This window comes from Mixophyes fleayi, chromosome 7 (genome assembly GCF_038048845.1).
Source record: "Mixophyes fleayi isolate aMixFle1 chromosome 7, aMixFle1.hap1, whole genome shotgun sequence".
Taxonomy (NCBI): Eukaryota; Metazoa; Chordata; class Amphibia; order Anura; family Limnodynastidae; genus Mixophyes; species Mixophyes fleayi.
Window position 1 is genome coordinate 6,122,100 of NC_134408.1, and position 16,343 is coordinate 6,138,442.

The 16,343-nt window shown below is 38.9% G+C and overlaps 1 protein-coding gene across 1 annotated transcript; it reads right to left on the reverse strand.

The window, feature by feature from the left end:
* Window positions 1-257: 257 nt before the first annotated feature.
* On the reverse strand, window positions 258-11,043 carry LOC142098426 (vitelline membrane outer layer protein 1 homolog). The gene is made up of 3 exons (XM_075181274.1): window positions 10,891-11,043; window positions 3,761-3,870; window positions 258-549 (listed from the first exon to the last, which is right to left on the reverse strand). The coding sequence occupies exons 1-3, from the start codon at window positions 11,041-11,043 to the stop codon at window positions 258-260; spliced, it is 555 nt and encodes a 184-aa protein (XP_075037375.1).
* Between the last annotated feature and the right edge of the window lie 5,300 nt (window positions 11,044-16,343).

Below are 16,343 nucleotides of genomic sequence, written 5' to 3' on the forward strand. Positions count from 1 at the left end.
CATGTCAGAAAGCATTTGTAAATAACACCTCAACTTTAATATTTTTTTATATCTTAGGACAGCTTATCAGAGAGACGTACAAATAATATGGACAATGGTAGTTTCATGGTTAGATTTTGTTTTTTATTTATTTTTGAGCATTATAAACTATTCTCCATTTTGTACTAAAGGGTACAAGCTTACAATTTCTATTTATCCACCAAAGACATGCAAAATTAGGAAGGATGGGACAGGCAATGGTGGATGATTTGCTCTCACTAATTACAGCAAAACATCCTCACATCATTAACGGCAGTATCATCTCCAAATGCCTGAGGTTTCTCCACCTTAGTTTGAATACCACAGCCACCAGAATTGCATTTGCCACTCCATAAGCTATATGATCCCCATGGGTCTCCCTTTGGCTCCAGCTGTTCCCCATTGGAGCACTGAATCTTGATGTTATTGAGAGCAGTGTCGTCTCCTACAAACTGATTTGGTTCCACTTTTATTTGGAATGACACAACGTAGCCACTGTTACATTTTACCATAGAACCCCAAGAGCCCCATCTGTAGAGATAAGAAGATAAAGATGATCAGTGCTTGGTCCGTGTAAAGATCTGGAACAGTGTATATTTTCTTTACAAAATACTTTATTGATTTCTATAATATTATAAGCAGATAAATAGCAGTAAAAAATATACTAAAAAATATAGTGTGGAATAGGAAAGCTAAAGAATATAAAAGTTACTAAACAATTCCATTATAAGCAAAGTAATAGCTCAGGGAAGGGAACTGCTGACATTCCTGTAGATTGACAAACTAATATGGATGTATCTCCAGAGAGTGACATGTCCTACTGTCACCAACTAGGAAGTAGTAGTCCTGTGGGGGTCCCATGCCCAGGAGGTAAGTGTTATCTTGCCTTAGTATCCATAATCTCCCAGGCTCACAACTTGATGAGGTTCAATAATAAATGGCCCAGTGCGGAGCTGTCCTATCAGCCTCCAGCCAACAACCTTGTGCAGAACCGCTTGGATTCAACTAGATTGTAACCTTGAGGATTATGGATATTATGAGGATTATGGAAGGTGCAGCAAGCTGGTGATTGAGTGGTGGTGGGGGGGGGGAGGTAAGGCCCTGATACACATAAACTTTACAGTACTCTATCCTTTCTGACTTTTTATGGATTGTTTCAACCAGAATAGACAATTGCAGTATAGTAATGATGGAGGTGTGGATAAAAACTGCTATGTTTCCCACTGGACATTTTAGCTGGACATCACTTTAATCTGCAGATGATTATTGCACATTTGGAATCTCATTGTTTGACATTATATTTTTATTCTGAAAGGATCATGTATTCACTACACATCGGTATAACTATAACTATGCAATCCTGATGCTGGTCTAGTTTGCTTTATAGATCATTCATGAAAATTTTTTGAAATCCTTGAAAAAGATCTAAACTAAAAAGTTGAAACGCGTTGGGTGAGAAGGCCTGGAGACTTCAGAAGGCATAAAGCAATACTACCTCCAAGGCTGATGTATTATCTGGAGAATGCAACTTTGTGAATATCCTGGGATCTACAAAGTCATGTGTCATGCTTAACATCTTTTCAATCTGGTAAGAATCCACCTGTATTTTATTATGTCCAAGAAGTCTTTTTTTTAACCACTGTTTTTATGCTTGGTTTTATCTTTGGTGTATTAAAACATATTTAAATGATATCACAATAGATATTGTTTTATTTTTTTATGTTTCACGTCACAACTGATATGAATGCATCTGCATATTAATGAGAAAGAAACTTCTAAATAATTTGCATATGTAACGCTTTTATCTTTAAACGTTTTTAAACACAACTTGAATGGGTGAGAGGTGGTGATGGCAGAAGATCACAGCACCACCAAATTCATCCTATATATTTATATACGGCACCTATCACATTTGTGTTTAGTAAGTACACTCCCTATAGAGAGATAATTGAAGAAAACACTTCACTGGAGAAATAGAATTTGTGTTTTAGGAATATTGAGAAAATATTTATACAGAATCACGCTATGTTGTTTTATATGTTTTTTTTTTAATACATTGGTTACTCAGCATTAATTGAAGCACCATCAGTGCTGATTGAAGAAGATCGTGAGGACTTCGTTCACTTTATATTCAGTATTCAGTTATTCGTTCTTCAATGGGTTGTTTATGTTCATAATACAAATAGTGCTAGAAAGTCTATAACTCTGTGTATTATGATCGTAAATGATTTATAATGCAATGTAGACCAGCATCAGGATAGTTATACCAATGTGTCGTGATTACATGATCATTTCAGAACAATAATACTTTCAAACAATGAGATTCCGAACGAATGAATGAACTCTGGAAATCGCGCTTCTGCTACTTAGTGTGAACGATATTAGCAGAAGCTGATTGGCTCCTAGCACTGTTTAAACTTTCACTTGGAAGAATGAGAAAATCACCTGACGAAGTGAACTATTGACGAAACGCGTAGAGAAATGGCGTTGGCTGCCTCACTAACACAACTTCAAAACTGTTCGCTAAAACAGCCGGGATTATCTGACGGGGTCTGGAAGGTATAACTGAGGAGTGTGCACTGCTTGAAAGTTAGAGCGAGACAGGACAAGGGCTGTTGATGAACGAAACCTTTCAAGGAACTTTGAATACTGCAGAATTGTGTAACTGTTTTTAATACTTGCTTTTATGATTAAAGTATCAAACGGAACTAAGTTGGCTCCTTTTTCCTTTTGTTTCATATGTCATCGCTAATGATTTGGGGAGCAAATCGCGAACGAAGGCACACAGATATTTGTAAGAGCTAAAACGTTGGGAACACGAGACTGATCTCACTGAAGCTATTTGAATTTACATGTGTTTGACTTGATTGTGAATGGGATGAGATATTCACAATTGTGTTTGTATTTAGGTACCGCGATAGAGATTATACAATTTGGGGCAAATTCAAGTAAACCATTTCTTTGTACATTGGTGCATTATTATTATTATTATTATTGCCATTTATTTATATAGCACCACTATTTCCGCAGCGCTGTACAGAGAACTCATTTACATCAGTCCCTGCCTCATTGGGGCTTACAGTCTAAATTCCCCAACATACAGAGAGAGAGAGAGAAAGACTAGGGTCAATTTTGATAGCAGCCAATTACTCTACCAGTATGTTTTTGAAGTGTGGGAGGAAACCGGAGCACTCGGGAGGAAACCAACGCAAACACGGGGAGAACATACAAACTCCACACAGATAAGGCCATGGTCGGGAATTGACCTCATGACCCCAGTGCTGTAAGGCAGAAGTACTAACCACTTAGCCACCATGCTGCATAGAGAGTAGTGCCCTTTTAGCACACAATCGTCATAGTGCCAATAAGTAAAGAAACGTCTGGGTCATCTGATTAAATAGATAAATTTGACCTTAGAGTAATTCTTCTCTTGTCATTTTATACTACATGACAATTATTAATTAATACAGTTATTTATACATGAATGTACTGTAGTTCCATAACATAGCAAGATCATCATTGCCCTACTTGTCTATCCCTCCTCAAGTGCCCCTTTTTCTTTCCAATATTATTATTGCATATTCTGCAGATGGGTCATCGTCCTCTTCATCTCAGGAACAGATTCTTTACATAAAGAGACATTTGTGAATTAAAAGTCTCTGTTTAGCTGGCATCGAAAACTACTGTATAAGAAAAGTTGCATGAATATAAACATGAGATATGAAGCTGACTGGTCACTCACTGGGCCACGGTGGACTGGATGGTAGCTTCCCTATTATTGTTGTCAAAACAATGGAAACGGATTCCATTTACGGCTGTATCGTCTTCACTACTTCCCAGAGGTTGTTCCACCTAATCAGAATAGTGAAGGACTACATTAGAAAAAAGACGCAAAGTACAATACAGTTAAATAACTGCACATGCACAAAATGTGAATCAGTTCGGCACTGCACCTGTATACATGGACTTTTATACATCTAGAGTAGCGACAAAGTACCAAGGAGACATGGTACAATATCCTTCAGTACTGTGCATAGCTGGGAGGATTCTGCAGTGAATTACACTGACCAATGAGAAGCAGAGTTATATATAAATTACCAATGAGTCAGGAACATGTTTTCTCCAAAAAGTATTGGAAGACAAACTAAATAACCAAGATAAGTGCTACAAAATATGTACTGAAATCATTATGTAGCATTTCCTTTTTAATGTTGTGTTTTCCAATGAACAACTCTGGAAATAAGACAAAATAAAAAAGGGAAACAAAAACATTTATATTTTCAAATGAAATTTGATTTGCAGGAAATAAAAAGAGCAATTAAAATTAAAACTGAGGCTTATCTTGGAAAGGACGGGACTTGTCATACCAAGTATTTATATCACACCTGCGGAACACCCACTCCCTACTGTGTGTTATCTATGTATGTATGTCCTGGATCTCAACAACACGTGGAAATCACTGCCAAGCCCTGATATTACATGGGATCTTATTGTGACAAAACTATACTAGAACAGAAGGAAAGTTATTACCATCTTTTATGAGTTGTCTTTTTATATTTTGTTTTTCAATGTTTTGCTTGTGTTGGTTATATATTAGAAACTTTCTTTGAGAAAATACAGCATTTAAATAAGTAACCTGTACAAAGTAACCTCATATAAAATCTAAAAATAAACACAGAAAAAGATATAAAACCTGAAGGTACAGGATTAATTGCAGCACCCAATCAGAATTCCCAAAAGATGCTGAACTGCTGAATAGGAAAACTAAGTCGGAGTTTGATAGAAACATGTTTGGTCAGAGAAACAAGTGTAATGATGGGGTGTGGTATTTGGGCATATGAGAAGCAATAAGATAACACAACTAGTCACGGATATGCTTTCACCAACAGATTTAAAAGTTCTACATGCAGCATATTCAATTTGATATATACTCTACATGCATATTACAAGCCACTGACCTTTAGCGTAAAAAAAATACAGAATAACCACAACATTAGACACCCACTTAATTTCTCCAGTACTTACAACCTTATTCTCAGCTCTCCACTTTCCTAGGCATTCTGGAAAGCTAGATAAGTCTGCAACAAACTCACATCATCATAGATCTCTATTCTCTACTCCACTTCCATGCTGCTGTTATCTATCACCCAATCAGACCAACTTTCACAATTCAGTGACAAATTTGCCACCTCTAAACTTCTCATCCTTACTTCCTCCTGTGGTCTCTTCCAGAGGACACCACCTTCAACAAATTGTGGTGGACACTCCCTGGAATTCATGTTCTTCCATTTCTGCACCATTTCCAGCTTCTCCAACTCAACCTTCCTGTTCTCTAATCACATCCTACTTTCCATTTACCTGACCAGCACCTACACCCAAATCTATGCACAAACATCCATACCTAAACGGCATTGACCCAATTGTCTTCTCAGTCTCAGCCTCCGTTAATCGAAACCCTACTTCTGTTACTCCAAACCGCCCATGTCTAAATGTGCTCCTCTGTTGTCAAATGCCAATTGAGAGAAAATCTTGTTTCAATATATACTTTTTCTACTACAAATTTATCCTTTCTCCTTAATATTCCATCCTTACTCTTCCCAAATAAATCTACTTTAAAGCAATAATATCCACACTTGTCGCCTCTTTGCCGCCATGAATTTGCTCATTTGCAAACCTGTACCACGCATTCCTTTTTCCCTCACTAACCAGTACATCCCCACCTACTTCAAAGGCAAAATCGACACCATCGGTCAAGAAATCTCACTATATCCATAATCCCACAAATACCTTTTCTCCACTCACTAACCCACATGCAGGTCTTCCTTTTCTGTTAATGATGTTGAGGTCTTCACACACTATTTCTCAACCCCTGTTATTGACCCCATTTCCTTCCAACTCTACTGCTTCTATCTCCCCTGCAATGCTTGCCTGCACTTTGTTCACCTTTTCACCTCTTCAACTTGTTCATCCTCACTGACACTTTCCCATTTTAAAACGTGTGCTCAGATCTATCCTCAGGAAGCCATCTCTTGAATCTACTTCTCTTTCCAACCCCTCCTCATTTTCCTCCAAACCTTTGCTTCCAAACGAATTGAACAGCTTTTGTATAATTGCATTACACATTTTCACTCCAATCACTAACTTCTTGACCCTCTGTAATCAGAGTTCCATCCTCTTCAATATACCAAGACTGTCCTCTCTGATGAGGAGGGAGAAGTGACCCATGATCTACTCATAGTAAAGTCAAAGGTTCACTTTTCCCTCCTCATCTTCCTGCACATCTCTGTCCTTTCCTCCTATGACCATCGCATACTCTTTCGTCCTAGTTCATCTACTACCCTTGTAAACACTATTTCAGTGTCTCTATTACTGACACAAACCCCCTCTGCTTCCACTATCTCTTGGATTCTCTCGTAACTCTTTTCTGGGCCCACTGCTTCTCTTTGCCCCACTTTTTAAACATATTCTCTCAATGACCTAATATGCTCCTCCATTACAAGCTGTATGCAGATGACACACAAATCTACCTCTTCTCTTCTAACCTCTCTCAATGTCATTTATCCCATGTGTTCAACATGTCCAAAATAATTTTAGATGAAGCAGCCAATCTACTTCAGCGACATTTCTGCTAAATATTTCAATTATGATTTACACTACCTCATGTGTAATAAATCTTTTGAGTTCAGGCTGATGTGAGCAGACTGTGCCCTTGGAGGTTATCAGTTAACTAATGTCTGAGATACTGGTAATATTTTGGGGAATAGCTGGAAGTGGTGCTTGGTGGAAGGAAAGGTCTCTTCCACTTCTGGAAAACCCTTTCTCTATATTTCTCTTCTGCTTTCAAAATATGATTCTTTGGGGTTTTTACCCTCCAGAATGTAATATCTACCTCATTATAGCAGCTAGTTACATCAGGAGAAGCAGCACATACACTATAGGCTGTATCGCTAGGGCGGGATTAATGTACTGGATTTAAGTCTTCTATTTCTTCTCCTGTGATTTTCAGCTGTGATCTTGTAATAATGGGATCCAACGTAAGGGGCACAATGTACAGGGAGAAGGTTGTTCAGAAGTGTATAATAGAAAAATGAAATATTAATGTACATTGACTGCAAGTCGACATTTTTTTTCCAGATATGAAGGCTATGAATTGGGTAAGGCCTCTAAAAGGTCTGTTAGGGAAGGTTGTAATTTTGTAAACATACCGTATTATTTGTTCTTTACACACCAATAGATTTGCAATTGTTTAAATTTTCTGTTTAATTCCCTCTTATTCAGTTAATTGTTATTATGTCTTGATATTATTTATACCTGAATATTGAAGGGTGTTACCACCAATAACTTCATTACATAGTCTACAAATTAGAAGAGTTACGCTCCACTGATGCAGAGCCGGATTTAGACCTCATGGGGCCCTAGGCAAGATATCAGTTTGGACCCCCCCTCTGAACCAATCCATAGCACTATATTTTCTAGCATAGCATATACTCCTATAGTTAAGTAGAAGGGTAAGCTATGTGCCGCCACACATCACGCTGCTCCTCCTGCATCACCATGTGGCCCCTCATTACTGTCCCTCTCATCACACTGTGCCCTCCTTTATCATTACACTGTGGCCCCTCATTACTGTCCCTCTCATCACACTGTGCTCTCCTTTATCATTAAACTGCATCACATTGTGGCCCCGCATTACTGTCCCTCTCATCACACTGTGCCCTCCTTTATCATTACACTACATCACACTGTGGCCCCTCATTACTGTCCCTCTCATCACACTGTGCCCTCCTTTATCATTACACTGCATCACACTGTGGCCCCTCATTACTGTCCCTCTCATCACACTGTGCCCTCTTTTATCATTACACTGCATCACACTGTGGCCCCTCATTACTGTCCCTCTCATCACACTGTGCGCTCTTTTATCATTACACTGCATCACACTGTGGCCCCTCATTACTGTCCCTCTCATCACACTGTGCTCTCCTTTATCATTACACTACATCACACTGTGGTCCCAGCAGTTAAAGTATAATGACCATGGACCCCATATTTTGTCAAAGGATCCAACAGAATTTTTAATTATACTGGTCATACACTCCATACAATGAATATTAAGCTCAGTGGTCGAAGTAGAAATTTAGAAGTGGCGGTATGAAAAATGTAATGAGAATGTAAACAAGTGAATGGAATTGTATTATTTTACAATGAAGGCAGTATGAGAAGTAGCAATATGACATACTACCATATACACCCCACTTCCACCACTGCTTACCTTTCAATTCACACAAATTGTACTTTATCTTTAACTAAACTTAGGCATTAATCATATTTAACATGTCAAGAAACTTCAGTTAAGGGTCAGCAAGCCCAGTATTAAAAAAACAGCAGTCTCCTATCACTACCACGTCACAGACCGTCCACCATTACTGTTACTGACTGCAGCCCTCTACCTACAGAAACATGAAAAAGTGCTGGAATGTAATAATCATGTTAATATGTCAGTCTTCTGCATGAATCCCATAGTGCAACATTTAAACAAGTCAGATCTCCTCATAATATAAATCTCACCAGATTCAGGATAGTTGGCAGACTGTCCTGCTCTCTCCTACCTGTTCTCGTCACTTTCATCACTTGTGGCTGCTGTGTCTTTAGATCAGTTGCTGCTTGTCTGGATCCTGGAATGTTGGAGGCCCTATTTGGAAAAAAAGGGTACATGAAATTTAGTAAACTCCAACCAGCCCCAGTGTTAAATCAATATAGCACCCACATTTTATAAGTCGGCCTCCCTCCAACCAAAACATTAAATTAATAGTATACACATTTAATAAATAAACCTATTTCCCTCCAACCAGCTCCAACATTAAATTAATAGTGTTAGCATTTAAAAAATAAACCTATTTCCCTCCCACAAATAGCCCCTCACACACACACAAAATATACATACATTGGCCCCTCACACACACATAATATACATACATTGGCCCCTCACACACACATAATACACATACATTGGTCCCTCACATTCACATATTATATTAATAAACTACCCCCTCCCAAACTTACCTTTTTCCATCCGCGCTCGCTGTGCTGTCTTCATTCCCTTCACACATGGGACAGCACCTGTCATGTGGTGCCGACTCGCCCCCCTCTGCGCGAGTTGCGTGGGGGAAGGGGGGACGAGTTGGGGGAGGGGCCGCAATTTTTTTCCCCCCTTGCCCCCCCATCTACTTTGCCGCGAGCCCCCTGAGAACCGCTGGGCCCTAGGCACATGCCTTGGTAGTCTAGCAGTAAATCCGGCCCTGCACTGATGCATTTTATGAAGAATCTTTAAGAAAGAGGGAGGGCTACGCGAAGAAGAACAGATATTATTGATTATATTAATAGATATTATTCCAAATTAAATTTTTATTTAACATTTCTAAGATTATAAAATCATTGTTCAGACAATATTGCTAATATTTACATATATTGGACTGAAATTGCTAAGATTTAAGAACAACTATGTAAGTTGATTACTGTTTTATGGTTGTCCATAATATTCAATTGATTTTTACGTGGCCCAACCCTATGGCAATTAATTTTTTTCAGATGCTCTATATATACAACAAAAAAACGATTTTAAATGCCTAGGTTGCTTAGACCAGTGTTTCTCAACCCCAGTACTCAGAAAAAAAAAACCATTCAGTAACAAGTGGAAGGAGAGAGGAGGATGCTGGGTCCTGGGCAACACCGGATTGGTAAGTTGTTTTTTTTTCTCTTCCTGGCCCCCGGGATGCAGAGTGAGCGGATGCAGAGGGGGCAGAGTGAGAGGATGCAGGGGCACAGATTGTGTAAATATGAAGGAGGGTACATAGTGTGTGGATATGAGGGAGGGCATAGAGTGTGTAGATATGAAGGAGGGCACAGAGTGTGTGGAGATGAAGGAGGGCACAGAGTGTGTGGATTTGAAGGAGGGCACAGAGTGTGTGGAGAAGAAGGAGGGCACAGTGTGTGGATGAAGTAGCACAGTGGGTGGATGAAGGGGCACAGTGTGAGTTAGCTGTAAATTATTCTTTGACAGAAATATAATTGGAAAAAAAATATAGAAATATTCTTTTCCCTTGGATTTATGTGTATTATCTTTGCATACAACTAAATAAGTATTTCTGTCCTGACCTAAATACTTATTATGTTTTTTTGACCCAACTACTTCTAAAATGGGACTGCTTGGTAATTATTTTGGAGGGGTGCCTTGAAAACATTATAGACTGTAAGGGTGCCGCGAACAGCAAAAGTTTGGGAACCACTGGTCTACATAATAAAGTATCAGAAATGTTTCACTACCAACTAATCACAAACAGGAACTTACAGTAAATTGAAAATAACTTATTTATTTATGTTTTTCCCAAGAAATATCTCAAAAAATATGCAAACATAAGTATAAAAATGAAGCATTTTTATACGTTTACAAAACAATATACAAAAACATTCTCATACTGTTACTAAAATAAAGATATTTGAGGTGTCTATATTGAGCATGTGATATTGTCTCATGTAATGTTCCAGAAACTCTGGGTTACATTGTAAAAAGATTATCTCTAAAAGTACTTGTTGTATCTGTAATATAATTCACTTCTAACAAATTTCTGATTGTTAGAGTAAATCAATCTTTTATGTTTGATATTTTTAATTATTTAAGCTCTATGACCCAATAGCAGTTAATGTCTAAAACATTTTATTGTACACAAGAGTCTGTATGTCAGTGTTGTATGATAATTACACTTATTGCTACACAATTTAGTGTTATCCATCAATGGCATACTCTTCTGCAGAATTCTGCCCCATTCCCATCACACTTATCCCAGGCTAAGTGGACATACCTCATTGACTTACCTTTATAGAGACTCCTTGGACTGTATAACCAGGTGGACACAACTCAACTGGACCCCAGTCACCCCATGGACCTCCATTATTAGCCTGGACATAACTGCTGTAAGCTACTGAGAAAAGAGAAAGGAGAATGATAGCTGATGTGATGTGCACCATTGTGATCAGGAACTGAGATCTTCCAAGAACTGAACAGTGAGGTGTCTATTTATGGAGTACAATAAAGGGTGGAGGGTAGATTTTTAGGCACTATAGCTTGTCACATAGAGTAATATTAATAAACCTCAGACAATACCATATTAGTGCACATTTTAGCTGTCAGACCACTTCGTATTCAAAGATTCCACTGAACTGTAACTGTTGCTTGGCTGTGGTCCAGAATAAACATCACCGCACTTCATTGGAATATAACTTTGATTTCTTTGAGATTAAAATATTGATGCTGGGCAAAGTCCACACTCTTCATACCAATTTTAAAAAATTGCCTTATTGTTAGGTTAAATATAATGGAAACTTGTGAAGTGTTGACCACAGTGGAGATCAGGCATGGATGTCCTTCAAGTTTTTTTAGATCATTTTATTAGTATACATGAGTTTAATGGCTGTCAATCAGGGCATACGCTACTACTAGGCTAATCTAGATGGTCGTCAAGGGCACCAGGGTTTAGGGGGCACCTAAAACACTGAATGGATGACACAATGTTGCTTCAGTGTTCTTATTTATCTCGTGGTACCTCTACACTGAGTGGTGGCATGAAGGGAAGAGCCATGTGGAGACAGTGGTCAGCTCCGTCTAACCCATGATCACATGGCCACCTCCACTCTACCCAGTATGTGCCAGCCTCCCTGCTTCATACAAAGAAATGTTCTGGCAACGAATGTGAGCTGATGAGCACAGATGATGTCCATTCATGGTTGATCTAAGTGCTGCTAATAAACTGTTATTTGGGGTTCGATGTTTACTTGTCCATTCATTTTGGTTCCTCACTTATTGTCATAACTCTAACTGATCTCTTATCCATCCTATAACTTGTAATTTCCAATGACCAAGGTGTATGAAGTTGGATAAATTGGAATTTGGTTTTGTCATTCTGGAGATTATTGCACAACTTCCTCCTTACAAGACAATTGTCTAGCACTGTATAATTAATTGATACACAGTAAATATTTATAAAAATGAAATATGTTTAAATAAAATAGTGTCTAAATCCTTCAACAAAATAATTAAAATGTTTATTTTATTGGTAAATAAACCATTTACTCATATACTCAGATCAAGTGCAAATCTAGAAATCACATAATTGAAGTATTTCTAAAACTGTTTAAACAAACACATTATTTCAAAATCGTTTATGTTGGTTATTTTTATCAGTGCCAGGCAGTATCGTTGGCCAGCTGGGTATCAATCGTCGCTTATAGAAAGACACTTTTTAATAAATAGAAGCCACAGTCAATGAATGGGAAGCCAGACAGTCATCCGTTTTGTATTCAATAACACTTCTTCAGGTTAGTCGCTTCCTGGTTTTGTGATCCCAGTATGTACGCTGGTGACTGGATCTATATCCAAAATGATGCGACCACAAGTTTGCCATATAGTATTTAAGAGAGAGAATATGCCCTTATATATATACCTCATCTTTTCATTTTGCCAAATAAAAGGATATATATATATATATATATATATATATATATATATATATATATGTATGTATAGATGTATATATATATATATTCTTTACAATCTTCACACTCTTGTCATTTTCCTCCCGGTTGTTCTGTATCCACCGCAATTATACATGATCTGGCATTAATGAGACTTATCTGCCTAAAAGATAACAGCACAGTACTTCTGTGACCCAATTTATGGTAAGGTGCTTCTTTTCCACAGTCGCACACTTTTGTTCCCTTGGAAGTAACTATAGACATAGATTCAGGACAGGATTTTCTGATCCATCATTCTCCTGCTGTGAGACTGGACTTAAGCCAACACCGGCGGCATCAGTTTGACGAATAACCTCTGGGTAAAGTCAGGTGCTTGTAGAACTGAAGAGGAAGAGAGGGCAAAGCAAATATCTGACAAGCAGCCTCTGCAGAGTCAGGCTAGGCTAATCGATCTGGACAACTTCTCTTTAGCATGTCTGTAAACGGAGCAGCTCCTGTGGTGAAATGGGTAAAAAAAAGCACATGTAGTGATATATATGTTACACATATGTCATCCACCTGTTTATTTTTAAACTAGGTGCACTGCTGTACAAATGTGTATCTCCTCGCTTATAGGCCTATGGCAAACCACTCTTTGTCACTATATATGTAAGTATATATATATATATATATGCATACAAATATATACTGCATACTTACCTACTTACTTCAGCTCCCTTCCGGGAGCCAGCCAGTGGAGGGGGGCGTGAGGGGACGGGGCGGCACAAATCGTGTCATTTCGGCCCCGCCCCCCTGTGACGTCATGACGCAAATTGCGGCGTTTGGGATCTAATTCTGCCCACTTCACTAGGAAGTGGGCACTTCCTAGTGAAGTGGGCAGAATTCGGGAGATTGCCACACTTGCCCGGGAGTCCGGGAGACTCTCACAAAATGCGGGAGTCTCCCGGACATTCCGGGAGAGTTGGCAAGTATGATATACTGTATATATAAAGGTTGCTTATACTTACACACAAACTATAATTTAAGAAGCTATTGAAACTCTACCACTCAAGCTAAAAAAAGCAATGAAATTGCGATCATTAAGGTAAAAGCCTTAATGGACTAGTTCCTTGCTCAATACAGATATGTTTTGTCATCACAGCCTATGGTTAGCTGCTGGTCACATTTCATTGGTCTCTCAGGGCTTAAAAGGCCTTTCCTGCTTTGACCTGAGTTGGCGATAGTTCCTGCATGATCTAGTGTGCTATTGTTTCCTGACCTGGTTTTGTCTACTTGTTTTGACCCAGATTGTTATTTGATCCTGCAGTTTTCAGCTGGCCTGTGTTTAATTGATTTGCATTAACCTCAGCCTGCCCTAATCTTAGTTTGTTTGACTATTCTAATCCTCAAGGTTGCTCACTACCTCCTTAAATGTCCTGTACGCACCACTGCTTCTATTTCTATATTTTAGTTTTTCAAAGTAGAGCGTATGTACAATTAATATTAAAAGACAAATGAAATATACCTCATGGTACTGATACAGCTACATCCGTCTATTCTGTATCCTGTTTGGATGTAGTAACAAACACCGACTGCACCAAGTGAGAGTCATTAACTCTTAATTCTGTCTTCTTATTATGCTTCCAATTCTTCGGGATCTTGTTATAGAATATTCCAGGAAAAGCATAAAATCTTGCCACAATGCTTTTCTCAAATGTACTGTAAAATCGGTCAGGAATCCACTGAAATGGGAGGGAAGGCAGTGTTCCTCTTATCAGTTTCCTCTCCTGTGACATTGTTCTGTGCCATTGCTCATACAGAAACAGGAGGGGTGGCAGTGTTCTTGTCACTCTCCAGTCTCCAGTCACATTGTTCTTGTCACTCTCCAGTCTCAGTCATGATTATACTAATTCCTCTATGTCATGTGCTGAAGCCTATGTTCAAGAGCATAATGATTTAAGTCAGGGAAACGAAAATGTAAAAAGAAAGCTTTCACCTTTTTCAAGAAAAAACACCTCTCTATTACAGGTAAAAGTTTACTGTAAAAAAACATAAAACTGACGACATGCCATTCTGCCCAAAATATTAACAAGTATACCAGCATTGGCTAGCTCTCTTCGCTCAGCTAGATCCTAGCACCTGCAATCTACACTGTCATCATCCTCACCCTCAACAATGTGTAAATCATCCTCACACAAAACTAATTCATCCCCGCTGGAGTCCACCATTACAGAAGTCTCTGTACTTTGATGTAATTGCCGGTAATCGCCATCCTTGTGGAATTTGTAGTTCATTTTACGACAGAGCTGTCATGATTTTTGCCCAATTCTTTTAGACCAGACTGAATGTCAAAATGTTGTGCTGACTCAACCGTTTCCTCCTGAGGATATGTCATTTTTGATAACGCCACCATTATTGTGAGGGCATTACAGCTGGGCGAATTTCATCGCATTCCCAGTTTTGTTCACACAATCAATTTGGTGGTACAGAGGTTTTTGAAAAATGACAGGGACATGCTGAAGATGCTGTCTGTGGCCCAAAAAATTTTGGGACATTTTTCGTCATTCTGCAACTGCATGTAGGAGATTGCAGCATCTGCAAGTACAATTTATTTTGCCCTGCCACCAACTGAAGCAAGAGGTGGTAATAAGGTGGAATTCCACACTTTATATGTTTGTGAGGATGGAGAAATAGCGAAAAGCCATTCACGCTTACTCCACAAGCCATGACATTGGGAAAGGAGGGGGAATGAATTTTAGTCCAGCACATTGGAGAACACATTCCGTGTTGTGCAAGGTGCTGAAATGATTCGAAGTAGTCAACTGTGAAGTGAGATCAGACACTGCTAGCTTGAGCCAAGTGATTCACTTAATTAGACTTTTGGAAAAAGTAGCTTGAGAAACTGAAGGAGTAGATGAAACAAAGCGATTACGCTAAGTATGTCGGACTTGTAGATCAAGTAATTTATTTGCTTCGCCAGGATCGAAGAGTTACCAACATCTTGAAATCAGATCACTACATTTTACTGACTATGCTTGATCCTAGGTTTAAGAGCTATGTTTTCTCTTTATTTCCAACTGCCACAGATCACAAGAGAAGCAATGAGCTCCTGGTGAGCAAATTGACAGTTGAAGTGGTACCTGACTCGACGGCGGCCCCTCCTTCAGTTTCTCAGGCTACAGCTGCTAGGAAAAAACTAAGCTTTTCCAAGAGACCCAGGGATGATGCAGATGAGTCAGCAGAACATATTCACATCTGGTCTGGTCTGGTCTAAAAGAATTGCCCTAAAATCGTGGCAACTCTGCTGTCGCTCCATCTGATCCTACTATTAAGATCCAAAGAATGGTGGAGAAATATTTTAACGACAGCATAGAAATAGACACATTAGACAGTCCCTTTACTTACTGGGAGGAAAAAAAGGCAATTTGGAGACCTATATACAAACTCACTTTGCAATAACTAACCTGCCCACCCACCGGTTTGTACTCGGAAAGAGTTTTCAGCACAGCCGGGAACCTTTTCAGCGATCGGCGTAGGAGGCTATTTTCAAAAAATGAGGAAAAGATGAAGTTCATCAAAATGAAATACAAATTCCACGAGGAAGGCCTTTGCCAGAAATTACATCAAAGCACAGAAACCTCTGTAATGGTGGATTCCAGAGGGGATGAATTATTATTGTGTGATGATGATGTACACAGTGATGAGGGTGAGGATGATGAGATTGTAGATTGCAGGTGGTGAAATCTAGCTGAGAGAAGGTAGCTAGCTGATGCTGGAATGGTTAATTTCGGGTAGAAGGGCATGTTGGCAATGTTATG

What these genes read in the sequence shown, in the direction of transcription:
- LOC142098426 (XM_075181274.1), bottom strand. Translation starts at nt 11,043, where the DNA reads ATGGTGCACATCACATCAGCTATCATTCTCCTTTCTCTTTTCTCAGTA. An exon ending in TCCAAGGAGTCTCTATAAAG is followed by an intron (nt 3,871 to 10,890) that starts GTAAGTCAATGA and finishes TATTCTGATTAG; the next exon opens with GTGGAACAACCTCTGGGAAG. An exon ending in ATCCAGTCCACCGTGGCCCA is followed by an intron (nt 550 to 3,760) that starts GTGAGTGACCAG and finishes TTATCTCTACAG; the next exon opens with ATGGGGCTCTTGGGGTTCTA.